This window comes from Alnus glutinosa, chromosome 6, assembly GCF_958979055.1.
Source record: "Alnus glutinosa chromosome 6, dhAlnGlut1.1, whole genome shotgun sequence".
In the NCBI taxonomy this organism is placed as follows: Eukaryota; Viridiplantae; Streptophyta; class Magnoliopsida; order Fagales; family Betulaceae; genus Alnus; species Alnus glutinosa.
Window position 1 is genome coordinate 15,401,150 of NC_084891.1, and position 27,385 is coordinate 15,428,534.

The 27,385-nt window shown below is 40.4% G+C and overlaps 2 protein-coding genes across 4 annotated transcripts; one reads left to right on the forward strand and one right to left on the reverse strand.

The window, feature by feature from the left end:
- The first annotated feature begins 364 nt into the window (after positions 1-364).
- LOC133870382 (protein NONRESPONDING TO OXYLIPINS 2, mitochondrial) lies at positions 365-17,149 on the forward strand. 3 transcript variants are annotated; one of them, XM_062307492.1, is made up of 3 exons: positions 365-586; positions 708-887; positions 16,894-17,149. In XM_062307492.1, exons 1-2 carry the CDS (start codon positions 450-452, stop codon positions 856-858), a joined length of 288 nt encoding a protein of 95 aa, XP_062163476.1. In that variant the 5' UTR covers positions 365-449; the 3' UTR covers positions 859-887; positions 16,894-17,149. The 3 variants fall into 3 exon arrangements, with proteins under 3 accessions (XP_062163476.1, XP_062163475.1, XP_062163474.1); XM_062307491.1 differs by having other exon boundaries at positions 708-826; XM_062307490.1 differs by lacking the exons at positions 365-586; positions 708-887 and adding an exon at positions 9,348-11,235.
- Positions 17,150-21,371: 4,222 nt separating this feature from the next.
- Positions 21,372-23,264, reverse strand: LOC133871255 (GATA transcription factor 12-like). Its single transcript, XM_062308656.1, has 2 exons — positions 22,774-23,264; positions 21,372-22,282 (listed from the first exon to the last, which is right to left on the reverse strand). Exons 1-2 carry the CDS (start codon positions 23,077-23,079, stop codon positions 21,596-21,598), a joined length of 993 nt encoding a protein of 330 aa, XP_062164640.1. The 5' UTR covers positions 23,080-23,264; the 3' UTR covers positions 21,372-21,595.
- Positions 23,265-27,385: the final 4,121 nt, after the last annotated feature.

Consider the following 27,385-nt stretch of genomic DNA (forward strand, 5'->3'; position numbering starts at 1 on the left):
TGGTGGTGGTCTAGCGGTGACACGATGGTGGTCCGGCAATGACTTGATAATGGTCTAGCAGTAGTATGTCGGAGGCCCAGAGATGGCTTGATGGTGGGCTGGTGGTGGTTTGATAGTAGGAGAACGAGAAACTCAAATTTGAAAAATTATTTACAGTTTTGAAAAAGGAAAAATATTTTACAAAAATTAAAGAAGTTTTTTGGTTGACTATTATTTTTCGTCGCACCAATTACCAAAAAAGACAGAAAATATTTTTTTAAAAAATCATTTTACTTCCAAACAAACTAAGCCTTAAAAAAAAAAAAAAAAAAAAAAAAAAAAGGGGAAAAAAAATCCCATGCTCACCTCTCATTTCATCCCAGAATGCTAAAACCCCGCTAAAGCCCTCTTGCTGTCAGCTTTTAAAACCCAAAAACCCTAACCCTATCATTTCTCTTCTGTCTTGTCCAATGGCCTCTCGCTGTAGATCTATCTCACCATCAACTTTCTCTTTCCTTAAATCGACATTCAACAAACCCGCCCTTAAGCCCAAAGCCGCACCCTCTCTTCGCACAGTCACGGACCACTCTTCTCTTAGAACTCCAAGGCACGCCCCCTTAAAACATTTCTCGAATTTTCAATTGTTATATGTAATTCAGGTCGGTTCCTCAATTGGGTTTTTCTTAAATGAGCATAATTTCTAAAAAAGCGCGGATTTTGAATTTCAGGTCGATTCCTCAATTGGGTGCTCTTCAGTCTCTGTTTCCTCTCCACACAGCGGTCTCTTCAGCTCGGCTCACTTCGTGCCTCGGAGTCGATTCGACGAGTTCGAGGTCGTTGTCTCAGGGTATGCTTTGCAGTGCAAACCCAGGAGTTTGATGTTGTCCACTGTTTTAAATTTAGTATCTGTAAGCAACTTTTTACTCGATAATTAGTTGAAAATTGGATTTTCAGTTCTCTTATTCTTTTTATTTGCTGTGTTTCTTTCAATTTTATCAGTAATAATGCTACAAATCACATTTTTATTCCACAATTATCTCGCAATGGCGAGGCAATACTTAATTCTTGTTAAAAAAAAAAAAATTCAAGGGCTGGTTGGGTCTGTCACGTCATTATTTTAAGATAATTATGGAATAAAAATATAGTATATAGCATAACTCCTTTATCATATAAACGATAAATTGATATTCCAATTTGTATTATTAGAAAGAATCAATGTCATCATATGTCACCTGACCTTTGTTGGGTTGTTCCTTCTTTTCCTACGCTTATGTTTTTTATTTTGTTTTTGTGATTAATTTTCTCTAGCTCTTTCTTTGGGTACTGAGAAAATTGTGGAAAAACAAAAAGAAAAAAGAAAAAAAAAATTGGCTTCATTGTTGTTGAAAAAAAGAGGGTAAGAGAAATCTTGAAACCTACGAAAATGATGGTGAGAAACCCAACTTGAGATACAACATGTTTTACTGTTCTGAACATCCTTTTACTATCTAAGATCAAAACTTTAATTTTCCAGAAAGATCCAATTTTATAGCAAGATGCACATGCAAGGAGTGTGGGTGTGTAAGTATACATACACACAGATGCACACATGCTTGTAGGTATATATATGAACTTATTGTTCTGCCATGATGTATACATTAGAAACTACTCCACTCCTGTTCTGCACTTCTGCATCAGATACAGCTTTCACATTGATCAATCAACGAGAGTTTTATCGACTAAAACAAAGATCTATTCTTTGTAATCCTTCCTTTCTTCAGAAGGAAATGGAATCAGAACAATTATAAGTATAGCTTTTTTGTGTTTGATTTTTTCTTTTATTCAATAAGAAACTCGTAGGCACATAGACATTAGATCAAACCATCCAAGAAGCAAGAAATTTTGTCCTCATAATTTTGTATAGAAACCAAATATCAGTGATTAACTCTATAAGGTTTAAAAGGGTTGCTAGAAAAAGAAAATGTGATATTGTTTTACTGAAAACAAAAAGAAAAAGTTGGGCTTCCCTCGCTGCTCTCTCTCTCTCTTTTCACCCTAGCAGTGGCGCGTGAAGGCGTGTCATGTTAGGGATTTGTTTTGCTTTCTCTTTTTCTGAGTTCGTCATCCAGCGGTGCTAGAGTTTTTGTAGTGGAGCGGAGAAGAGTAGAGGTGTTTGTTAATGCATACTACTAGGATTTTCGGAGTTTCCAATGGAGCTACTCTGGGTGAGTTCTCTAGTTGTTTCGTCCCTTTTGAGGGGCTGCTCAGCGATTATGCCTCCATGGAGTTTCTTCTTCTCTAAGGTTCAATAGACAAGGCTTAGATGGAACGTCGTTTTTCTGTGGAAGCAAAAAAATTTTCATTTTCAGTGAAGGCAGATGCGTTTGAGCTTCGTTTGGGGGAAAGGAGGAAGGGGTTCTGTGGGTATCTTTTTATGGGTTTTCAGAGCTCTGAGTGGTTGTTGGCCACGGTTGAGGAGCCGTTGAAGGCTCCAGTGAAGAAGGATTTCGTCTCATCCTACTGTGAAGATGCGAAAGCTTTGATGGTTCGCGCGGGGGGGGGGGGGGGGGGGTGGGGTCGTAAAGTAGGGATGAAAAGGCGGTTGCGGTTATTGGCTAAAACCGGCAACCGCGTTGGCGGTTATTAAAAATGAATAACTGCATTGCTAACCACTTTTTAAAAAAGATTTGGCCTTTTGGGCCTATTTTAGGTGTTGGACCTACTTTATGGGCTTCCTTGAAACCTTTTTTTGCCCTTAATTAAAAACTTTTTAGGGCTTTTTGGCCCAATAAGCTGGGCTTAATTTGTTGTGGGTGTTCTCAAAAAAAAAAAAGAAAAAAAGAAAAAGAAAAAAAGCTTGAAACAGTTGTATGAGTCTATCAGACCTATTTGCTTTTGCCTTTTGGGCCTAAAAATCTAACGTTTAAAAATTTCCTAAATATTCATTTTAAATGCTTACATGAGATTAAACAACTTCATATATCAACTACACTACATATCTCATTCTTATGAGATTAAACACTAAATATTAACAACTACAAACCCAAAGAAACAATAAAAACATGTATTTATGACTGGAATGGGTTTTTTTTTTCCTTGTCCCAATTTTTCTTGGACAAGAAAAGATTGATCTTGTTCCCATATCCTCCTTTGTGAATCTTCGTTTGAAGTTAGAAGTGGGCCTCCCATGTTAATTCTACAAGCTGTCTCGAAGGCTACATGAGTGGGGATCTCAACGAGTCAACTGGATGCCCTAGGGGAATATGCACTGCACTGGGAGGAAATTTCCCATCAGGTGTATATATAATCTCTATCCCATTGATAAATGCAATCGAACCATTCAAGGGAGACAAGGTCAGCACCCCTTTTCTGAAAATAGCACAAACCTACCATGAAAGTAATTAAGAATAGTTAGCAAATAACAAAAGGCTGAAAGATTATCTCACCAAAATTATAGCTGAATATCAATGCTTCATTGACTAAATCTTTCCAATTACCAGATTAGTTAACACAACTCCATTCTTGAGAAAGCAAATAATTTATTAACAGAAAGAAAATGCAATACCAATTAACTGAAGTGCTACCCTTCCCTTTTGTTTGTATTTGCCCAGAAAATATATATATATATATATATATATAAAATAACTGAAGTGCTAATTCATTTCCACTCACCGGGAGGCAAGTTCTTTAAATTTCTTGAAGAACTCCACCACCAACAGAAAACCCATATAGCTAATTTCATAAGATTTTTCCAGAACCAAACAGAGGTTTACAGTGATTCTAACTACATAAGAAAACAATAGCTAGAGCTTTCCTTATGGTGATTCTTCAACTTCAACTTTAAGAATTAGTATGCCATATAGAAGAGAATAAGATAATCATATAAAGCCAAAATCAAATAAACATCGATTCTCGCACTAAACATCAATTATCGCAAAAAGCATCATCAATGGGCCTTCAACCTCCCCACCGATAACTACCAACATCATAAGCCATGTTCTATTAATCACCCATACCCACAGAAATTAAGCCCCAAAATCGCAAAGCAAACCCATTCAAATCTACAATTTTCAGGACTATAGATATTGCTGAACATGAAAATCAAAATCAAAGGGACTCACGATACTGGGGAGCAATTTTCATTTCGAGTAGCGCTGGGGGTTTGGAGATGGCGTGAAATCTCCTTCTTCTGGTAGTGTTGAAACCCAATCAAAAGTAAGATCCCAAATCAATAATGCAGATCTAATCTACTTTAGCCAAATTACTAATCAACCAAAAACAAATAGCACATGCACATCTTCAACCACAAAGAAACTTAGATCTAATATATTCCATTGGAGCTCAAAATAAAGAAATCCAAATAGACATGTTAACATAAATCCAAATATTCCATTGGATGCGTAGTCCAGTGAGGGTAGAGGGAGGCAGTACGGCGGTGAGGGGCGACAGTGAATGCGGCGTGGCACGGCGAGAGGGAGAGGAACTAAGGGCCCAAGGCTGCGGCGTGAGAGGAAATGAGAGAATAGAGATGAGAGTTGGTTTTTTAACCCTAGAGTGAAAAGACACCGTTTTGGTGTTTTAACACCAAAACGTCGTCGTTTCAAATATAAAAATAAAGGTGGTTAGCGGTTATAACCGCTAATTGCCTTTTCAAAAACCGCTTTTGAAAGCGGTTTTGCGGTTAGCGGTTATAGGCGGTTAGTGGGCGGTTATTTTAGCCCTATCGTAAAGGGGTTATTTGGATACCTGAAGGCCGTAAAGGTTGGGGATGGTCTTGGGTGGTGGGTGAGTTGTGGCAGTTGCTGAAATTTATCGAAGCAAAGGGTGGGTCGCTGGTTTCTGAGGCGCCTTCCCCGAAGGGGAAACAGAAGAGGGGTGTTTCGTCAGGTTGTTTCGGTGGGGCTTCTCCGTCCTTCACGGAGGTGGTTCATGGAGTGGTTGTCAAGCCTCCAGGGTCGCTAGTTTCGAAGGTAGAGCTTTTTGGTTTGGATCTGCTTCTGGCGGTGGGGTGTAGGGATGTGGTAGACGGGAGAATGGTAGTGAACTGCTTTGTTTTGGAGGAGCAGATGTCTGGGTCGTTGGAGAAGAAGAAGAAGCTAGTCCGCTTGATTGGTGACGGCGAGTCTAGGAAGAAGAGGAAGTTAGGGCTTTTTCGTTCGCGGAAGAAGATTCTAGAGTGGCTTTGAATCGCTTTGGAGCGGGCTTCAGCTTTCAGGTTCAAGCATGTTGGGCTGGGTTTGAAGCCCAATCGCGGCAGCTGGGGTAGGCCTAAGCCCACGAGGATGAGGCTGGGTCTTGGTTCTCTGATTGTTGGACCTGGTTCGAATCCTGATTTGGATCTTGTGCTACCTGAATCGTTTTCGGCGGCTGTTTCTGGGCCAAATCTGGGTCTATCGTCTTCTGGGAGTTTTGTAGATTGGCAGCCCTTCAATTGGTGGGTGTGTTTCCGATCTAGTGGTCGATCTCCTTTCGCCTTGTTGGCTGTGTCAAAGTTCGCGGTTCAGTTTTCACGGGAGTTCGAGAATTTGGTAGTCTCACGGTTCAACTTTTCCCCCTTGTCGACACCGGTGGTACTGTCTTCGGTGTCTTTGGATGCTTCTCACAAGTTTGAGGGGCCTTCTCTAGCACTGGTAAGCACTGTTGTTGGATTTGGTTCTTTCGGCACCTCTCTTCCATATCAAAGCAGTTTCGGTGGTGCTTGCTTGGCCCAGTAGCTCAGACCTGAGGGGTCATCTCAGCCCATCTTCGCCCTTTCACAGGTTTACTCAGGGGTGGTTGAGTTGGGAGAGGCTCTGTTCTTCTACTTCAGTGTCGTCGATATCTAAGCCTTTCCAAAAGTACTACCAGAAGGCAAGGGAAGACAAATCAGGGCATTTGGATGATAATTTAGTTGCAGAGTCTATGACAACAATGAGGTTGCCTATTAGTTTTCCAGCCAAGGAAGCAGCTACAATGCTTCCAGTGATGGATCGTGCGAGAGCAGTAGATTCCGTGAAGGGTTTTGTTAAGCCATCTTCTTCTATGAAGGGCTTCCTTCGGCGGGGGTTTTTCAACCCGAGTTCGGCTGTGAAAGCTTTAACTCTTCATGCCTCGCTTTTAGAGACGGTCGTGTCATCATCGACTCTAGAAGTAAAGGAAGTTAGGGTGGTAGAGATTCCCTCCCCCTTCGGTGGTTGCGTCACTCCAGCTGTTGGAAAGGGTGATGATTCCAGGGTGAATGGTTTGTCCCAATCTTAGAACTTGCCAGTAGGTTTTGGTTCGTCTAAGGAGGTGGTTGTTTGGGAGTAGGGTGATGAGATCTGAGATGGGGAGGATGGAGATTCCCCTTACCCTTTGGGTGTTCTTCCTCCCAACATGGCATTGGATTGGGAGTTGAATTGTGTTGAGGATGAGGATCCGTCCTTGGTGATTATAGATGCCTTTGAAGAGGACTTTCTTCGGGAAGTTAAGGTTGCGCAGCTGAAGACCAAAGGTAGGAGGGAGATTTTGAATTTGGTAAGCTCCATTAATTATGGTGATGCAAGCACATCCTCTCGGTATAAGAAAGACAAGGCTCACGTGTTGTAAAAAGGTGTGCTTCTTGAGGATTTGGGTTTGGGGGCTTTTGGTTTTTGAGGGTTTGTTGGGTTTCTTTCTTTTGTGGGCTGCTTCGGCTGCTCCTGTGTATACTTCCTTTATACTTAGAGGCATCTTACGCTTTTTCAATAAATTTTTATTACTTATAAAAAAAAAAGGGTTGCAAGTACTGTTCTTATAGTAATGGTTGTATGCCAACTGCAAAACATCCTTGTGTCATATGGCATGTAAATGTTTTGCTCCTGAATCTCAACTTTGAATTTTAGTTTCATTTTGGTGGTGTGAAATCCTTGTATAATGAGTCAGAAATGAATTGTGTGGTGTTTTGTATTTTCTGTCTTTGGGATCTGAAGGAGGTGATCAATGTCTACTTTCAGTTGGAAAGGGTTGTTTGGTTGGCATAAAAATAGTCTCAGATAGAATGCAGCTCTTTGCCTTATTGTGGACAATTTTGAGAGGTAGGAATAATCGAACTCTTGAGGCTGCTGATAAGTCTTCTATTGAGATCACATCTCCGTGTTTTTTTTTCTTAGCTCACTTTTTATGAATTGAGTACTGTTATTGGCAGGTTTTCTTATACTTCTTTTCTTGATTTCTTGGATCTCTTTGACCTTAGTTTGTGTTTCTTTAGGGGATTATCTTGTATACTCCATGTGTATATGAGTTTCCTCTTTCTATAATAATTTCCTGTTACTTTTAAGAAAAGAAAAGAATCACAAATAAATTGTTGACTTGCGATTTATTTTCCGAATACAATGTTAGCTGGAATTTTTAATCTCTTTGTTCTATCCATGTTGACACTTACATGACGTGGATAATGATTTGCGAGCTCCAAGATTGTGGATATTTTAGGAAAATAAACAAAGCTGACACGACAAAATGTTCCTACTTTTGATACCCATACCGGAGTCCATGTCACATGGTCAAATACATAAATGCTTACGGACTTAAGCTGAAGTCACTTACCAAAAAGAAAAATGAAAATCTTTTTGGGTAGACTCTAATTGGTAATCGTTTAGTGTTGTGTTTCTAGATTTGATGGATTTTTTTATTGCTATCAGAAATAATATGCTGAGGTTCCCATATTGTTTAATAGAGGTAAGCAGCGAAGCGTGATAACTTTTGGGATTGTACCATTACAAACTTCTCATGACATTCTGCGTTTTGGTTTGTTTTCATTTGTCAAATAGTCTTAGCAAGCACAATTGCAAAGGTTACAATTACGTAAACAATAGGATGCATGGTAGACATCTCTCTCACAATGGCACGTATAGGCTTATCTTGTCATTGCTGGTCTTGCTTATTGGTTTCCCTGTTTCAGGTTGGCCTTTTCTTTGTTTTTCAGGCACTTTTGGTTTGTGGCTGGTTAAGATGGCTTCTTCCAGTTGGTTCTTCGTTGAGGCTAAGTCTTGAATTTGTTTGTGTGGAGGGCGTCTCGGTTTTACGGGTGTATGAAAGAAGTATAGGGCTCGTTCAATCAATATCAATGGGGAAGGTTACTGTGTCATGGTTGCTGGACACTGTGAGAGCTCTCCTTCAAGTAGATAGTTCGAAGGAATTTGTAAAGTCTTCAAGGGTGGGGGTTAAAGTTTTTATTGCTTAACATGGTTTGAATTGGTTTGGTCGTTTCGTGGCTATCGCGGAGTATGACAATGGCGGTAGAATAAGTTTTGTGGTTATTCTGGAAGGAAGAGGGGACAAGGCAGGTCAGGATTTGCTCTTGAGCTGCAGAGGTTCCTTGAAGCATTCTAGATGCCCTATGATGGTGGGAAAAGGCCTTCAGCATCATTATCATGTGAGCTGGCCTCAGTGGTTGATAAAGCATTCGTTTGCAAAGGTTGTGGTTGGGCAGAGGAAGCGTGGAGGAAGCTTTGCCTATCATGATGCATCAGTGCCGAGAGGCTAGAGCGTTAATGGTCGAGAGGCATACGGGGATGTGAGTGGTAGTGGCAATGACGTGTGGTAGTGGCAAAAGCTTCACTGATCATGCCAGCGCTGTAGAAGAGGTGTGTGTTTATTATGGAAGGATGCTTCTAAAGTACTTCAAGCCTTGAGGAAACAACAAGAGGATTTGAGGGGTGACATGTCTCATTTAATTGGGGAAGTGGACATGGGCCTGAAGCTTGGTGAATCGATGAAGATTGAAAGCCCTTCTCTTGCCATGGTAAGCTCGAAGCCCATCCCCTCAAGAGGTGCCCAACCCACTCAAGTTTAAGATTGTTGGTATTGGGCCAAGCGAAGGATGGTTTTATAAAGGGAAAAGGTCTTTTTCTTTCCTAATGGGCCACAAACTTATAAATTGGCCCATGTTAAAACCCATGTTTTAGTGGGTGGTAAAAAAGCAAGTTAGGTCCCTGTCTATATCACGTGATGGTTCTGCGGTCGTGAGCATATGTTCGGTCAACTTAATCCCTCTGTTAGCCTCACCACAAAGCCACATCGACAACGACACCCGTTGGAGAGGGAACCGGGATGTTGCGAGGGAGAAAGTAGTAGAAACTTCTATCGTCATGGCTCTTTGTCGTCGACGCCATCGTGGGTCACCCAATCGCGGTGCCTCGGTCCTCTAGTTAGATTTTTGCTGGCGATGAGGTTGAGTGGGATGTCCCCGGGTCATAAGCCCTCTCGATGTTGATGTGCCCAATTTCGAAGGCTTGTAGTGTGTCCCAACTAAAGAGTTCTCAAACTTTGACAATATCACAGGCGTCGAGCACTTGAGGAATGGAGGTTTGGTGGCAAAAGCAAATGCTTATGTTCTGGATGTGAGAAATACAAGGTTCTCAGGTGTGGGTCTTTCTACAGGTAATCATGGGGATGATTCTTTGTTGGATTCATGAGTGGGTGGTGCTGGTCGTGTGGTTGTTTTTGAGGACTTGAGTTGGTCGATTGTTGTGAAGGAGGGAAAGAGGGTTTGTGTCCCTAGTTTAAACAGGTCTGATCCAGGAGGAGGGATTAGCCCAACCGTAGGTGATGCTAAAACAGGTCTGATCCAGGGTGCCGCCAATGCTGCTCCAACCCAGACTCTTATTCATTGGGAGAGCAGCAACGAGGTGGATAACTTGGGTTTTGTTGTGATTCCTTCTTTGGCTGAAAGGAACTGCTTTCTGCATTGGATTTGAGGGTTTTGGAGGGTTGTGGGCTAAGAGTGTGAGAAGGAAATACTGGCCTTTGATATCTCTCCTTGGGGTGAGCCTATCAATGCCCTCTTCCCCTGGTGCGGTTTCGAAGGAGATGGGTTTTTCTGAAAAAGAAACGTCGAAGTGGGTAAGAAAGAAGATCAAAAGGATTTAGCAAATTTTTGGGCATGCCATGTGATAAATTGAAAAGGAGATCATGGCCCTTTTCGCTTCTATTGAAGCCAACCACATTATGGATGTTTTGAGCAAGGGTTTTCCTTGTAGATCTCCTCAATTGACTCCTAAAGGCTAGATTGCTCCATTAATTATGCCTATAAAGGATCTACGTCCAAGTCTAGTGGTAGAATAGGGTGGGTATCTTTTGTTCTTTTATGTAGCCAAAAATCATTTCTTGGAATGTGAGAGGATTAAATGAAGTGAATAACCATATGCATATTAGAAATCTCCTCAGGACATGGAAGGCGGACATAGTGACTTTACAGGAGACTAAATTGGAGTAGTTGTCCAGGAGTATCGTGCGAAACTTGTGGGGTGGGCAACATCTAGATTGGTGTTAGTAGGATTCTAGAGGGCATCAAGTGGTATTTTAGTGATTTGGGATAGGAGAATGGTGGAAATATTTGAAGAATGTGTGGGTAACTATATGGTGGCGTTTAAATTCAAAAACGTTAGTGACTAGTTTGAGTGGGCATTTGCTAGTGTTTATGATCCTAATTCAGATGTTGATCGTCAGTTGTTATGGGAGGAGCTAGTGGGATTTTCCTTGGTGCATTGGGGTTATTTTAATGTGACCCGCTTCCCTAGTGAGCGAGCAAGAGAGGCTAGCTTCTCTCTTGCTGCGGAGAGTTCTTGGACTATATCTTTGAGTAGGGTCTTATGTATATCACCCTCCAGAGTGGGAATTTCACTTTGATCTAATAATCAGGATTCTCCTTCGTGGTCTACAATCGACAGGTTTCTCATATCTCCTGAGTGGGAGGAACATTTCCCAAACGTTATCCATAGCAGATTACTCATTGTTCTCTCAGATCACTTTCTATTCTTCTTTATTGTGGCATTTTTTAGAGGTGCAAAAGTTATTTGAAATTTGAAAACACGTGGTTGAGATCAGATGGCTTCATTGAGAAGGTGAGGCAGTGGTGGTCTTCCTATTGTTTTTTGTGGCTGTCCTAGCTTCGTTTTGGCTCAAAAATTAAAAGCTTTGAAAGCTGAGCTAAAACTTGTCGAATGATACGGAGAAGGTGGATGAATGCATGGGACGGTATACTTTAGCTGTTTCATTGCGTAACGCTGATGATAATTTTATGTGGGCGTTTGGGGGTGTGTATGGGCCTAATGATGATGGGGAGAGAAGGGTGTTGTGGAATGAGATGACTGGATTGATGAGTTGGTGGGATAGACCGTGGTGCTTTGGTGGAGATTTCAATGTGGTGCGGTTTCCGAGTGAGCGATCAAGAGTTAGTGGTTTTTTGCTGCTATGGAAGATTTCTTGGAGTTCATACATGGGCAGAGTTTGGTGGATATTCTTCTCCAAGGAGGGCAGTTCACTTGGTCCAATAATCAGGTATGGTCTAAAATTGATAGGTTTCTGTTATCTCCGGAGTGGGAAGAACGTTACCCTGATGTGTCTCAAAGTCGTTTGCCTAGACTTTTATCAGACAATTTTCCTTTAATGTTGGATTGTGGATCACAAAGAGAAGGGAAAAGATACTTCAAATTTGAAAACATGTGGCTCAAATCCGATGGCTTTGTTGAACAAGTGCAACGTTGGTGGGAGTCTTATGATTTTCAAGGCCTGCCGAGTTATGTGCTGGCTCACAAGTTGAAAGCTTTAAAAGTGGACTTGAAGATATGGAATGCGGAGGTCTTCGGTGATGTGGGGAAGAAGAAGGAATTATTGGAAGGTATTAAAGAGCTGGAGTGTTTTAAAGAAGCTCAGGGGCTAGTGGAGGAGGAGTGGGTTCAGAAGTCAGACATGATCAGGGAGCTGGAAAAAACTCTCCTGTTTGAGGAGGTTAATTGGAGGCAAAAGTCTCGGGCTTTGTGGCTGAAGGAAGGGGATAATAACACTAAATTCTTTCATAGGGTGGCCAATTCGCATCAGAGGTACAATCATGTGGGAGTTTTGCGGATCAATGGGGCTTTGTCTTCTGATCCGGTGGAAATTAAGGATCATATTGTAAATTACTATGATTCTCTGTACACCGAGCAGAGTTCGTGGCGGCCTAGGGTGGATGGAATTTCTTTCTCCTCCATTGATGCTGATGAGTGTCTTTGGTTAGAACAAGGCTTTGAGCAGCAGGAGGTGTGGGAGGTGGTGCGGGAGATCAATGGGGATAAGGCACTAGATCCAAATGGTTTTTCTATGGCTTTCTTTCAGAAATGTTGGGGGGTTCTCAAAAAAGATATTATGGCGGTTTTTTCAGAATTTCATAATAGTTACCAATTTGAGAGGAGTTTGAATGCAACTTTTGTTTCCCTAATTCCTAAGAAGGTTGATGCGATGGAGGTTAAGGACTTTAGGCCTATCAGTTTGGTGGGAGGGGTCTATAAAATTATTTCTAAGGTCCTTGCTAACAGGCTCAAATCAGTGTTGGGAAAAATTATTTCGAGCTCTCAGAATGCTTTCTTTGGTGGAAGGCAAATCTTAGATTCAATTCTTATAGCCAATGAATGCCTAGATAGCCAAAGGCGGTTAGGGGAGGCTGGATTATTGTGCAAACTGGATTTGGAGAAAGCATATGATCACATGAATTGGGTTTCCTCCTTTGCATGCTTCAGAGGTGTGGGTTTGGGGAGAGGTGGAGGGAATGGATTAAATTTTGCGTTTCTACAATAAAATTTTTCATTTTGGTTAATGGCGTCCCTTCTGGTTTCTTTAAGAGCTCGTGGGGGATTAGGCATGGTAATCCTCTTTCTCCTTTGCTGTTTGTAGTGGTTATGGAAGCGCTTAGCAGGATGTTGAATGCGTCTATGCTTCAAGGCTTGCTGTCAGGTTTCTCAATGGGCTTCATGGGTAATGAAACTTTAGTGGTGAATCATTTATTGTTTGCGGATGATACCTTAATTTTTTGTGGAGCACAGGCCGAGCATGTTCGAAATTTGAGGTGTACCTTCTTATGTTTCAAACCGATGTCAGGGTTGAGGATCAATTTAAGCAAATCCGAATTGGTCCCTATTGGCAAGGTGGAAGATGTAGAGTCTTTGACACATATTCTGGGTTGTAGAATTGGGTCTCAGTCGATGACTTATTTGGGTATGCCGTTGGGGGCGTCGTTCAAATCTATTTCTATTTGGAATGGGGTTATTGAGAAGGTGGAGCGAAGGTTGGCTAGTTGGAAGAAACTATATTTATCCAAGGGTGGTAGGGTGACATTGATTCACAGTACTCTTTCTAGCATTCCTACCTATTATTTATCTCTGTTCCCTATTCCTATGAGTGTAGCTAAGAAACTGGAGCGACTTCAAAGGGAGTTTCTGTGGAGTGGTTTGGGTGATGAGACTAAATTTCATTTAGTCAATTGGCATCGAGTTTGTACTCCTATCAAGGCTGGTGGACTGGGAGTTCATAATGTTATTAATTTTAATCAAGCCTTATCGGGGAAGTGGATTTGGAGGTTCTCTCAGGAGCGCAATGTTTTGTGGAGATCGGTGATTGAGGTGAAGTATGGGAGTGTGAGGGGAGGTTAGTGTTCTTTACCGGTTTCGGGGCCTTATGGTGTCAGTGTTTGGAAGTTTATTCGAAGGGGGTGGGATAATGTTGCCAAGTATTTGCGTTTTGAGGTGGGTGATGGGTCTCATATTCGCTTTTGGCATGATTTATAGTGTGGGACAAGCCTCTCAAGCTTTGTTATCCAGCTTTATACTGTATTGCGCGTTCTCCTGATACTTGGGTGGTGGATAATTTGTCTGTGGTAGGAGGCGTGGTTCATTGGAATGTTCTCTTTACGCGCTATGCTCAGGATTGGGAGGTGGAGATGGTGATGTCCTCTATGAACAGTTATACTCTACTCGGGTTCGGCATGGGGAGGTTGATAGGGTGGTGTGGAATCTTTCCAAGAGGAGGAATTTTGAAGTGAAGACTTTCTACAAAGCATTAGTTTGTCACGAGGCGGCTTCTTTTCCTTGGAAGGGTATATGGCGTGTTAAAGCTCCGAAGCGAGTGACGTTCTTTGTTTGGACAGCGGCTTTAGGAAAGATTTTAACTCATGACAATTTACGTAGGCGTGGTATTGTGGTGGTAGAGTGGTGTGTTATGTGTTAAAAGCATGGAGAATCTGTTGATCACCTTCTTCTTCATTGTGATGTGGCATGGGTTGTTTGGAGTTCTTTTTATAGCTTGTTCGGGGTGGAGTGGGTTATGCCTAGTAGTGTCTTGGATTTATTGAGTGGTTGGAGCACTTTGCTGGGTCGTGGTCTTATTCTTCGTATTTGGAAGCAGGTTCCTTCATGTGTTTTGTGGGGCTTGTGGTGTGAGAGAAATTCTAGGCTTTTTGAGGATATGGAGGTATCAGTTGGAGCTCTTTGTAGAAATGTGCTTAAAATGTTATATCTTTGGGTGTCGGCGCATAGATCGGGTAGTATGCTGTTCGTTGATTTCTTACTTTCTTGTTCGTTTCTTTCCTCTGTTTAGGGGCTCTTTTGTATACTTCCAGTGTACTAGGGTTGCGCCCCTATGCACTTTTTAATGAATTCTTACTTATCAAAAAATAAATAAAAGGGCTCCTCTTTATGATTTAAAAGGGTTGGATGGAATTGAAGAACATAGATCACTTTCTTATAAAAATAAAAAATAAAAGGGCTCCTCTAGATCAAGATGTGTATTTTGCTTTTAAAATGAACTGGTAGAGAAGATTTTGTGAGGAGCCATCTTTGGATGTCAAGGCCAAAAATAGATGGGAAAGTATCATGCTTGTTTTACTCATCAATTTTTTTTGGGTGCATGATACTGTTTTCAATTAGCTATAGCAATTGGTTTTCTGTGTGAGGGACTAATAACTGTTGTTTGGGGCACTGGATATTCTTGATGAATGGTATACCACAAAGTTGCAAATTGGTTTTCATACTTAACTTGATGCTTAAGGTTTATTATGGACTATTTAACATCTGTCTTATCTTTAATGTCTGTTGACATAAACTGGTCTTAGATTATTAGACATGCATTAGGCCGATGGTCTTTAGACCAAATGGCATCTTGTTGCCCCATAAAGGAGTAGAGTATTAGGTCAGGGTTTCAATCCTGTCATTGGCACCACATTTTTTTGTATGCGGTTGTTTGATCTGTTTGGGATTGTGATTGCAGGACCTCTTATCTATGCCTGTCTGGAATTGACACATTTAACTATTTGTTCTCTTGAATCTAAATTTGGAAATCGAATAAGGATTTACAGAAACGATCAGTTAGTAAGGTAATGTTTATCATTGTAAGAAGCTGAGATTGTGTATTATGCCTAATTTACCCTACTGCAGTAAGGCATTGTCACAATGGACTTTGCTGTAGTACACCAGCTGAATCCTGCTAATTTTTAGAAAGATATTTATATGTGCAAAAATGTTATCCTTAATAGTTTATCTCTTGGATGCACTAGTTAAAAAAAGGTAAAATATGTTTTGGATGAAGAATTGTTTGTCAAGCTAGAATGCTCCACCTGTCAAAACTTTGAAAATATTTGGAATAGTATACTTTTAAAAGATTTAAATTTTCTGTAAAAATAGGTTAAAAAAGTAGTGTGAAAAATTATATATGAAAAATTACTGATGGCACTTTCTACTCTCCCTCTAGCACATATGGCTGAGCTAGCATGTATCCCGCAGAAGATTGTTTATAACAAATAAAATACAATGAAAGCTGAATTCGATTTTTGTTCTCTTCACGAAAGCAAGTTTGTATCCACTCTCGTATCGTATTTAAGTATGATGTGGAGCTCTGCTTGCTTAGTCAAACTCTGTGGTAATGGACTGGCATATGCTCCCAATATTATTAAATTCCTAAGGTATCGTACTTGTGATGTTCTTCATCATATTTTGGAGTCATCTGGATTATGCCTTTCTATGTTAACTTTCTGATTGCAAGACTATGGTTTCTTAATGTTGAACTGAAGAACTAAGTCACTGAACAACCCCCTTCTCTTCCCTGTGTTTTGTGATGGATCTAGAAAGTCGTTTCTCAGATTAATTGCCTTGATTATCAAGGAATTTTGTCTCAAGGAGGTGTAAAAGTAGATTGTTATAAGTTATATTGTTGGCATGACCCTGGCACTAGAAGTATAATGATAGCTCATAAAAGGCATTTAAATATTAGACCATGCACTGGGGCTCAAATTAATAGATTCTTAAAAGCTTCTTCAGCTCTAGGGAAGTCTCTTTGGAGTTTTTGATTTTTAGCTTTGTGAGGGGATCCATGTGATGCTGGGAGACAATGGTAGTCGTACTAGTTGTGGTTATGCAATGTTGTTAATTTATTTACTAAATGCGAATCTGACCCTTATTATTTTTATTTTTAATGATAAGTAAATATGTTACCATTTAGTCAAAGTCCAAGTGATCATAGCGACATAGAGATGTAAAGTTGGTGATAACTTGTCCAGTGGTTAAAGTGCCATGATTAAGATAGAATGGTTTTGGCAATAATAAGCCTTTTAGAAAAGATCATTTTTCTTGCACACTGTAATATATATATATATATATGTATATATCTTTGAGAAGAAGAATGTTTTACTTTCTTTATAAAGTTTAAATTCCGTGAGATTCAATCAAGTTTGGGGTTTTTTTCAGGGCTGTCCAGGGTTGACTGTTTTCCGTGCAAGACTTGTAGTATTTCAATTTTGATTTGAAGAAATTTGTATTCTAGTATTACCGATTTATTTGGACCCGACTCGGGTTCAGAATGATATCGCAGTGAAATATAAAAAGTTGAGAAGCCATGTGCGTGCTTCTGGTGGAGATTTTTCCAGCTTTCAGTTGATACCCTCTTGTAGTTGCTTGCAATTAGTTAATATAATTTAGTTAGGGGTATAATTATGTCCGCTAAAATTTTCTTCTCTAGTATTTCTTAATAGTTTTGGTGAATGTGGATTGGGGGTTCATTTATCAAGTAGCATTAGTTGTGTCCTTTTGGCAGATGGCAACTACTATATTAACTACTATATTTTAGTGATGCATTTAAATGCCTGTTCTGGGTAAGCTAATATATTTGTATTTGTTTTTGTTTTATTATTATCAGAACTAGGTCTCAGTGTGCCGCGATAATGGAAAGATTGATAGTGATTGATGATGGATGGATGGATCCTTGCGACGCTACTCTTCTTGGGTTGTCCTTTTTTATCACCATCTATTGAGAATTATGTTTGACAGTTGTGTATTGTTGATGGGAAAATAAGGGTGCGTGAATTCAATTGTGTTGAATTTTGTAGCTTAGCAATGGGTTTTGTTACAGCATTATTAATGTCTAATGTTAATTAGGACAATACCATTGCTTTTTTTTTTTTAACAGTCAAAACCCTAGTGGATTTTCTCTTAATAAAATTCCTTTGAAAACCCTCATTATTAATGCCAACTTATTTGGGCATTTTTACTTTAGAGAAACTAAAGGGCATTGATGTGAATTTTAATTTTACTCGCAAGTGCACGAATCGTTTGCAATAAAAAGTTTTGCAAGTGCGAGGTCGATCCCACAGGGAATTGTGTTCTTGAAAACAAATTTATGACTAAATTAATCAAATCCTAACTTAGTTTCAAAAATTAAGAGATTTTGATTTTTGATAAATAATAATAATAAAAAAAATATAAACTAAATAAAGTAAAATAAAAGAAAAGAAAATGCACTAAGGTTTTAGAATCCACACCCACCAAATCATAGCAACATATTCTCATGTTCATCAATACACATCCGAAGTTCTCACCATACAAATCTTATGTATGTTTTACTATGCTTTATAAAAATTATTAAATCATTCAATGAATCCGTTCTTTGCACAAATTACAAAAGATATCCGATTTAAACCAAATCATCAAATGTATCCGTAGAACGAAACACAATGAATATCCAACGTTTTGATAAATAAAAACCCAAGCAATCAATTATGTGAAATTATCTCAAATCATCAAATGTACCCTTGAATCACAAAAGATATCCAAGAATCATTTCACAAATTGAAAAGAAGTAAAACATTGGAAAAATTAAACCAAATAAAATCGGATAGTATAAACTTACATGAAAATATTGTTGCTCTTCAATGGTGAGGCTTCATCCTCAACCTTAGTTGAAAAATTAGCTACACATGGCTATGAAAAATAAATCTTAAACTAAAGAAAAATTAAACTAAAAAGAGAAGAATATATGTGGTCTCTAGCTTCTCTCTCTTTTTCTTGAGCCTTAGAGGTCTATTTATAGGGAGAAAACAAATCTTAGAAGCCCTAGAATTCCTAGAAAAATTGGAGGTTAGTCTTCTAGTTTGATTAGGAGACTCAAAACTCGATCCAAGAAGGAAAATGACTTCAAATCCGTCCAGATTTGCGGCCTTTTATTGCGGGGCACTTTTGGCATAGCAGACGTCCGAATTAGGAAAATCATATTTCATAAGGATTTTTAGAAAATTGAGTAAGCTTTCCAACGCCACTTGATTCACCTTAATCGGATACTTGAGCTGAAAGTTATGGCCAAAATACTGTGACATGTGCAGAATCTGAATTCTAATCCGATTTTGATTTCAATTAGAGAAATTTCGATTTAGTCCTCTCCTTGATTTGGTTGAACATACCCACATCTTCTAGGTCTTCTCAAAGTGTGCTTTCTTTCACCTTAAAGCTATTGTTTTCTCTTAATGACCTGCAAAATACTAAAATACCAAAACTAACCAAAAACATTAGAAAATAACAAAACTAAAGGTTTAGTAAATGCAAATTAAGGGGTCCACATATGTAATATTTGACACTCATCAGGCATGATGCTTATTATATTATACTCGAATTAAAGATTTTGGGAGATGAGAATGATTATTTATATATATGACATGAGATATGTTGTTTGAAAAGCAAAACACTTGCATGTGCCATCGCTCTCCATCACACTCGCTGGATGTCCTTTTGGATCTCTACTTCCCACATCACATTCATGCCCACATGTATGAATGTCGAATGATACATGCATGTGATGCTCCCCTGCAATACCCAATTGATGTGCAAAATAGCGCTCTCTAAGTTTTTTCTCAAAACTCTCCCTCAAAGCTTTTGATTTATTTATTTTTTTAAAAACTCCATTGCTTTTGCAATCGGACAAAAATTAGCTACAAATTAATTTAATAAAAAAAGTTACTTGTGTTCTCGATTTTCACATGCTATTAAAAGAACATGTGATTTTCACGTGCTAAGAGACTTGCGTCGCTTTACTAGACTGGTTAGTAGCTAATTTCTGTCCTTTACAATTACCTTTATAAAAGTTTAAAAACTCACAATTTAATTTAATGTATCAAACTTTAGAATGTTTGAAATGCCACACCTATTACCAGGGTTTATAGGGTTAAATCTCCGACTGCTCAATTTTGAATATACCAGGGTGCAGTAGTAGGTGAGTTGTGACTTCACACAAACTATGGACTAGTGCATTAGGCCATGTGACCACCGCAAAAACCCTGCTTCCCTGATCTCTCTTACACTAATTTATTGAAATATGTAAAAACAAGTACAGCAAATGAGACCAAGAATCTGGTTAGTAGTAAAAATTAAGGCAATTTAAATATTGGATTTAGATTTAACAATTATTAAACTGGGACCGGGACCTATGGATTAGTGTTGCCTGGGATCGTGCATGCATTAATTCCGTCGTCGACTCTTAACAACTTTTATTACTTGAACAAAACAAACCAAACCGTATTTAAATTTGAGAAGACCTGCACCAAGTTCTCTCCTCTTCCCAATATATTAACCATGCATGCACCTACCTTTCCAATTTATTTGGTTGCAAAACTTTGAAAATATATTTATATATATTTTTACCACCTCCAGATTTGCAGTCGCAGTAAACGAGGTAGAAATCTGCCTTTGCTTTCTAAATTCTAAACATATGCTAACATTCTCAGAAATGTCTATTTTACCCTGTTTTCCCTGAATTTCATGCGCATCTAATCATTTAATAATCCGCTCACGCACCTCAATACTTTTTTAATTTTCATGTCTATGCGCTATTCACGCATACCTCTATGTATTTATTTAATTAATATATTCGGTAATGATTCAGATAAAATAATAAATAAAAAAAAAACTAATCTAAACTTTTGAATAATATTTCAAAAAAGGAAAAAAAAAAAAAAAAAAAAAGAAAAGAAAAAAAAGTCAAAAAACAGATTTTCTTTGTCATATTATTCCAGTAAGTTAGCGGTGCAATAACATTACTTTCTACAATTGCCCCTTTCTTAACAATTCATTTTATGTAGTTGACAACACGCTCGTGACATAGTTGGAGGCTCAACCTTGATTAATATAAAGAAGCATGTGAGTTTTACTTCTATTTTATTGGTCCAATTAACCCCACGGACCACCTCCATATATATATACACATATTTATATTGTTGGTCCAAGTTCAAATCCCTGAATTAAACTGGTGTTTATGCAAGAAACAATTCAAATACTAAAATTTTATTATGCATTAACACCATACCACATTTAATTAATTGGTTACGTGTACGTGGCTTCTTCTCGTTACTCAAAAACAAATTTGTCTACTTAATTATATTAAAAAAAAAAAATCAAAACAAAACAAAATGTCGGATTGTCATTTTCTCTTTGCCTCACTTTGCTGAGGACCTATCAAGATGGAGTTAGGCATCACTTTCATGTAGGTTCGTTATACTTGGTTCTAATTCCGACATGAAAACACCATTCTTTGAAGCTCCTTTTGTTTCAACGTAAAATATTTTTCAGCGCTTAACTGTTATGAAATCATCAATGACAAAAAAACACCGATGACAAGATTCCGTCACTTGCCGGCAAGATTCCGGATATTATTGCCAAATTTCGGTGATGGAGGGCAGAATCCGGCGTCAATGGCCGCATTCCGGCCAGTTTTGCCCGAATTTGTCCTAGTACGATCGGATTCCGGAGAAACTGGCCAAATTCCGATGATGGAGGTTAGAATCTGGAGGCAATGGCCAGATTCCGACACAAATGACCAAATTCCGGCCAGTTTGGCTAGAATTTGATCTGTCGGAATTCGACGACGGTGGCCGTATGTCATCGGATTCCGGTAATCGGATACGAAATTCGAGGACCTTCGGCTATAGATTTGAGCTATCAACAAACTTGGTTCGGTGGTGTAAGATTCCCACAAACGTGCGTGCAAGGATAAAGAGTTTAAATTGTTTTCTAAAAATTAAAGAAACTTTTACTACCAAAATGAAAATGATTTCCGTTGACCATTATTTTTTAGTTGCAAAAACATCGAAAATACAAAAAAAAAAAATTATTTTTTTTTAAAATATTTTACGCTCAATCAAACAGAACAATAATATTTTTTGTTCTTTTTTACTTCAACTTAAACCTAAAATTAACTTCCATCTCATTTCTAATATTTTGATATATAAGCACTTTTTAAAAAGTCAAGTCTCAATGTCTCATGCAATCATGAAATATGTATATATATATATATAAAGGAAGACAAAATAAATAAATAAATAAACCTTAAAAAAAAAAAAAAAAAAAAAAAAGTGCCTGAATTATGGAAATTTTTTGTTTTTCAGAAGTAGCCCCGAGTTAGGCGAGCAGCTCAAAGAAAAAGAACATTAAAAGAGTCTAGGTAATGCAAAATAAAGTTAGGAAAAATTAACCCCCTAGAAAAATTAGGAAAATCAGGAAATTTCTCTGAAGAACTGGTCCACTACTAAAAATTAACTCCACGACTACAAGAAAGTCTCCTAACTCTAGCTACCCCGCTAGATCAGCTGCCTGAAGTCGGGCCCCACGTGTTGGTGAATCAAGTAATCGTCACCGTTGGATACGTCAAACACCATATCCTGATGGTGAATGAACGGCTGCTGATGCTGGCCCCGCACCATCTCCTTCTGGCGCCGAAGCTCCATCACCTTCCGATGTGAGTTGGAGTGCTTTGTCAGCATAAACGTTGGGCTCGCAGCAGGCCGATACTCCGGCACCAGCCGCCCAGACTTGTACCGGACCCCGCACGCATTGCAAAGCGTTTTCGGGCCCATGGGCCCAGTCCGCCACTGCGGCGTCTTGTCCGTGGCGCAATGCAGGCATTTCCGGCCTTCTCCGGCGATGCCGTCCTCGCCGTCCTTCTTCTTCGGGGAGGCTTTCACGGTCTTCTTGCCGGAGTTGGGAGGTGCCGAAATGACGACGTCGGACGTGTTTTGTGAGAGAACGAGGAGGCGGGAATTCCAGTTGCATGGGGCGGCACGGGATCGCTTGCTTCGGGCCTTGGCCGGGACCGACATTTCGGGGTGGAATATCGGGCTGTTTCGGTTAGGCTCGGGGCTTGTCTCGGAGGCTTCATCGGTCCGGGCTTTCATGCCGGATATCAGCTGCAGCTTCTGCAGATCCTCGCTGGAGAACGACTCCTCCACGAAATTCGAAAGCCATTCCAGCTCCGCTAAATCGTCGTACTGTAAAATGAAACGCGAAGATTTATTAGTTTTTTTTTTTTCATTATTTTGGTTTTTGAAAACCGAATGGCGTAAAGGGTTGGTTATCTTTGATAAAGAGAGTGAAGCCATTTTACGAGCTACTTTCTGCAAATTTTCAAGCGCACAAATCTTAACCCTTGGTTTGGCTGTGCATCGGAAAAATTGGGTACAAGCAAAAAAAAAGAAAAAAAAAAGAAAAAAAGAAAAAAAAGAAAGAGAGAAACCTTGAGCATTCACCCAAATAGCTAAAAGTTAACGGAATGCGTAGATTATCAAAATTTAAATATCTTTTATTTTTTTCAACATTTAATTCCTTGCCAACTAGAATATATATATATAGTCATCATATAATTCATGGAAGCAGTAAATTAAGGTAGATATGATTTTTATGTAGCATTACAATTCTGCCTGTTTGTCTCTCTCCCCCACACGCAATGACATGTGTTGTTTCGTAAGCTAGTGAATATTACCGGGACACAGAGGTCGCTGGAAAAATGTCCGTCAGCGAAATTCCGGCAGCCCATCTCGCCCACAAAATTGGGGTCACCCCCCGAAAACGACGACGAATTGCAGCTGTCGACGACGGTGAGTGTGGAAGAATCAATGGAGTTTCCAGTGGCAGTGTCAAAAGCACCGTCAGCAATGACTGCATCGTCGTCTTCGTTGGAAAAGTCGAGGAGGTCCTCCACAATGAAATGGTCGCCTGCGGCGGTTTTATTATCGGTTGAGTGACGCATTTCGGGCGCGTATTGTGGGAAAAGCTCAGGTGCTTCCATAACGTCTTGGTTCTCCCGTAAGACCAAACAAGGGAGAATTGGGGAAGAGAGTAGAGAGGGATTTAGTGAGTTTAAGTGTTGGAAGAGAGAGAGAGAGAGAGAGAGAGAGAGAGAGAATGTGTGAGAAGTTGTAGTTTTGTGGAGAGAGAGGGTTTATTTGCGTTTGAAGGGGACAGGCGGACAGCTAAAATGGAGGATTTTGACGAAGAAAACCCAAAGTTTTGAGATTAAACAAAAAAGAAAAAAAGAAAAGAGCGATAAATAAGTGAATAAAAAAATAAATATAAAGAGGCTTTAATTGTGCGTGTTAAAAGAAAGAAAGAGTGAAAGAAATACATTGGTACCCTTGTTGTGTCTTTGGCAAAGGCCGATAAATGTACAACGAATCAGAACTCAGAAGGGTGTTAATTAATGAGCTTCTCTTCCATTACTAACTTGGTGTATGATGTGGCGTTATGTAATTAGTTAAAAACTCAACTACCATAATGGCATGGGTGTTAATGGATCGATCAAAAGCAACAGGCCAGGGAATTAATTGTTTGGAAGGTCATGAGGGTAAATACGCATTAACCATTTTAAAACCGTGCGTCATGAATAAAAAAAGACAATTAGTAAAACCATCGAAATCCAAAATGGGTAAAACCAAGTGTTCAGTTTAACCTCCTTGTGAACCGATCAAAACGGTTGAAATGTTCAAATCAGTTGCATAAATTCTATAACGCAATATTAAGGCATGCTGGTTTGTTTGTTAGCGACACACAACAAACGTCCGCCATTCCACATCATCTACAATCCGAGCCATCTTTTCTTTAGTGGGACCCCCCCCCCCCCCCCCCCCCCCCCCCTGGTTGTCTGAACCCCATAGAAATCTATCACACGTGCGCCTTGATGATGGCGAAGATCACCCAGTTGCACAACAATAATCACACACAACACACCCCACATCAACTACTACAACTAGTTTAAATTCAGTAACTGGGTAAGCAAAGCAGTGATTAAACACATTTATTAGATTAACATTAATTTAAGTAATAAAAAGTTATGAAATTCATCCCCTTAGGAACCGATCTAGCAGGTTTCTCGCTGAGGTTTGTGCATAAGCGTCCAAGTTTACAGCCCGATTCCTTCGCTTTAATTTTCCTCGGGAAACACCAAGTCTATTTCTTTTTTTTTTTTTTCCTCTGATATTCACCCAATATTAAAATTGTTATAATATTTTTAACCCCATCTTTAGTTCTTTATTATATTCAAAACCCCAGTTGCAAGCACGATGGGTACAGCTCACTTGATCAGATTGCCGGTCAGGATCCCCCCTCCTCTTTCTAAGACCCTGCCTATTATTTTGAAAAATGTTACACATACTCAAATTCATGTGACATTAAAAATAGTCGACCTACTACTTCAATGGAATATTTTAGGAATTAATTGTTGAGTTGTTGCAAAGATTAGAAATTAAGATTGTTGTTAGGGATAAAATCAACCCTAGAGACACGTGGATCCAATGACATTTCGGAGTTATGTCTCGGCTACTTGTTCCGTATGGTTCCATCCAGTGAAGGGAAGGTCGTTTAGGTCCGAAGACATCTCGGAGATATGACGATGTCTCGGTCTTAACATTCCAGGTTACGGTATGTAAAATATCCCGAGATCTCCCAGCCAAGATGGAGTGAACATATCTCGGATATTTGTGCCTCGGAGTAATAACACCTCGGTATGATATCGAGTCGGTGCGGTATCTTCTCGGGGTGATATCCATTGGATGAGTCAACATCTCAGAGTATAAACATCTCGGACTTACACAACCCTGTTATGGTGCGGATATATCCCGAGATCTCCAGGTAAAAGCGGAAACGTCTCGGATATCATCACCTCGGAGGTCAGCTGAAATGTGCTACAGTCTCCTAAGAAGGTGCCATGCGCCACACCCGTCTCAGAATTCGATAAGGATAGAATCCCAGGAGATCAGGGATAAACTACAGATCCATGATTTATGGGATAAGATGGTTATTGACATGGAATCGAATTTAAAGAAGTACAAACGCAATCAACTGCGGATTCAACACTCCTACTCAAATTCCCAGAAGATATGATTAAAACTCAAACCAGGCTAGGACTCAAACTCCTAATCCAACTCAATGTCAAGAGGGTCCGGCCTATAAATAAAGACCGTCACACCAGGTATAAACACACGAATTCTCTAAGCTCTTGAGATTAAGATTAAGAAGTTCTCTACAGAAAACTTTTTAGACTGACTTAGGCATCGGAGTGGGCGTGGTCGGCACCCCCGACAAGTTGTTTGTTCCTTTTTGTAGGGTCAAAGTGTTCGGCAGCAGCGAATCCTTAGGCGACACGTCACCATACCGGAAACTGTACCAACAGTTTGGCGCCGTCTGTGGGAACGATCAATTGTTCTTACAAAAAAACAAATCCGCAATGGTGACGACGAGACGTTCCAAATCGATCTTAAACGAAGTGCCGCCAACCAGCCGAGACGATGCTCGTGGAGAAGCAGAATCTGCGGATCCAGAGGCCCGGATAACCCAACTGAGTCAACAGTTAGCCCAGGCGCAGAAGAATGTGGAGGATTTGTTGGCTCAGAACGCTGTGCTCCTAGCCGCACGAACTCCGCCGCCCAATCATGATGTAGCCGATGGAACAAACCACGAAGGTTCAGGAGAGAGAAACGGGCGGAACGAGAATCATGACGGGCGGAACGAGAATCATGATGGGCGGAACGAGAATCATGACGGGCGGAACGAGAACCATGAAGAGAGAGCCGGGCGGAACGAGAACCATGGAGAGAGAGCCGGGCGGAACGAGAATCGTGGAGAGCCCATCAATCCGGTTCCACCCACGGAGGCAGAAAGGAGGTTGCAGAAGATGGTTCAGGATCTGGGCGCGAAATATGATATGCTGTCAAAGACGATTGACCAGAGGCGTGATGGGAAGGAGTCCCTTGTTGACAACCTCTTCCAGCACAAGGAGTCCATATTCACCGAAGAAGTGTCCAACTGCGACTTACCTGGAAGATTCAAGGTACCTGACATTCCTGTCTTCTCAGGCAGCGAAGATCCAGTGGAGCATCTGGACAATTTCAGGTCCCATGTCTCCCTGCATAAGACACCAGATGCTGTGGCATGCCGATCTTTTCCTCTCACCCTGTCAGGAAAAGCCCGAGACTGGCTCAGGAATCTCGCACCAAGGTCGATTGATTGCTTCGACACCCTTGGACGAAAATTCCTGGCCCAGTTCGTATCCGGGAGAGCTAGAAGGAAACCCCGAGGGTACTTACTCTCTGTGCAGCAGGGACCAAATGAGTCTCTAAAAGACTATCTGTGGAGGTTCAACCAGGAGAAGCTGAACACAGAGAGTGCACCAGACGACTTCATTTACGGTGCAATTTTTCAAGGCTTGAAAAAAGATGGACCTCTGATGGCGGAATTGGCATTGAAACCGCCGAAAGATCTTCAAACCTTTATGGTGAAGATGGACAGGTACATCAACCAGGAAGAAACGCTCCGAGCCCTCCTCAGTAATTCCCAGCAACAACAGCAGCCGTCCACCGAGAAGCCTAAGAAAAAGAAGAATCCTGAGCCCGTACAGGATGCTGGTCCCGCAGAAAATAAGAAGGTGAAGAAAAATTTCGGAGATTATAAGTGGACACCGTTGAACACCTCCATCACCGAGGTGCTCATGGAACTCAAGAAAGATCCGAATTACCAGAAACCGAGACCCATTCAAGGAAATCCCCCTCCGTACTTGGCTCACAAGTACTGCGCCTTCCACGATTCACACGGTCATCTGACCGAGCAGTGTGTTTCATTGAGGCAGTTGATCGAGAAATTCATTGAGAATGGGAAGCTAGTCCGATTCCTCGCCAATGAGAGGAATCAACAGGAACGAGATCACTATCCGAGGCCTAGGAGGGAAGAAGATCGGGATAATAGAAGAAACTATCAACCGAGACAAGATGAAAGAAGAGAAAGAAGCCGAGAGCCAGCACCTCGGCCTCGGAGGGATGAAAGAAGGGAGAGAAGTAGAAGCAGGCCTCGGGGGGCACAGCAAGGCAATATCCCTATCATCCACACCATCTCGGGAGGATTCGGAGGAGGAGGCGAGTCCAACTCGGCTCGGAAAGCATACGCCAGGCAGCTCGATGATTTCGAAGTTTACTCGGTCCAGAGGCCCCCAAAGTCTCGGAAGTATAACCCTCTGGTTATAGGGTTTTCTGATGATGATTATGCTGGAGTCTCGCTTCCGCACACAGACGCCCTTGTGGTCACCTTGACCATAGCAAACTATCAGA

Coding starts and splice junctions, on each gene's coding strand:
- LOC133870382 (XM_062307490.1), top strand. CDS start 10,925: ATGGGACGGTATACTTTAGCTGTTTCATTGCGTAACGCTGATGATAAT. Junction 11,236..16,893: donor TCACTTGGTCCAATAATCAG/GTATGGTCTAAA, acceptor TATTATTATCAG/AACTAGGTCTCAGTGTGCCG.
- LOC133871255 (XM_062308656.1), bottom strand. CDS start 23,079: ATGGAAGCACCTGAGCTTTTCCCACAATACGCGCCCGAAATGCGTCAC. Junction 22,283..22,773: donor CCAGCGACCTCTGTGTCCCG/GTAATATTCACT, acceptor TTCATTTTACAG/TACGACGATTTAGCGGAGCT.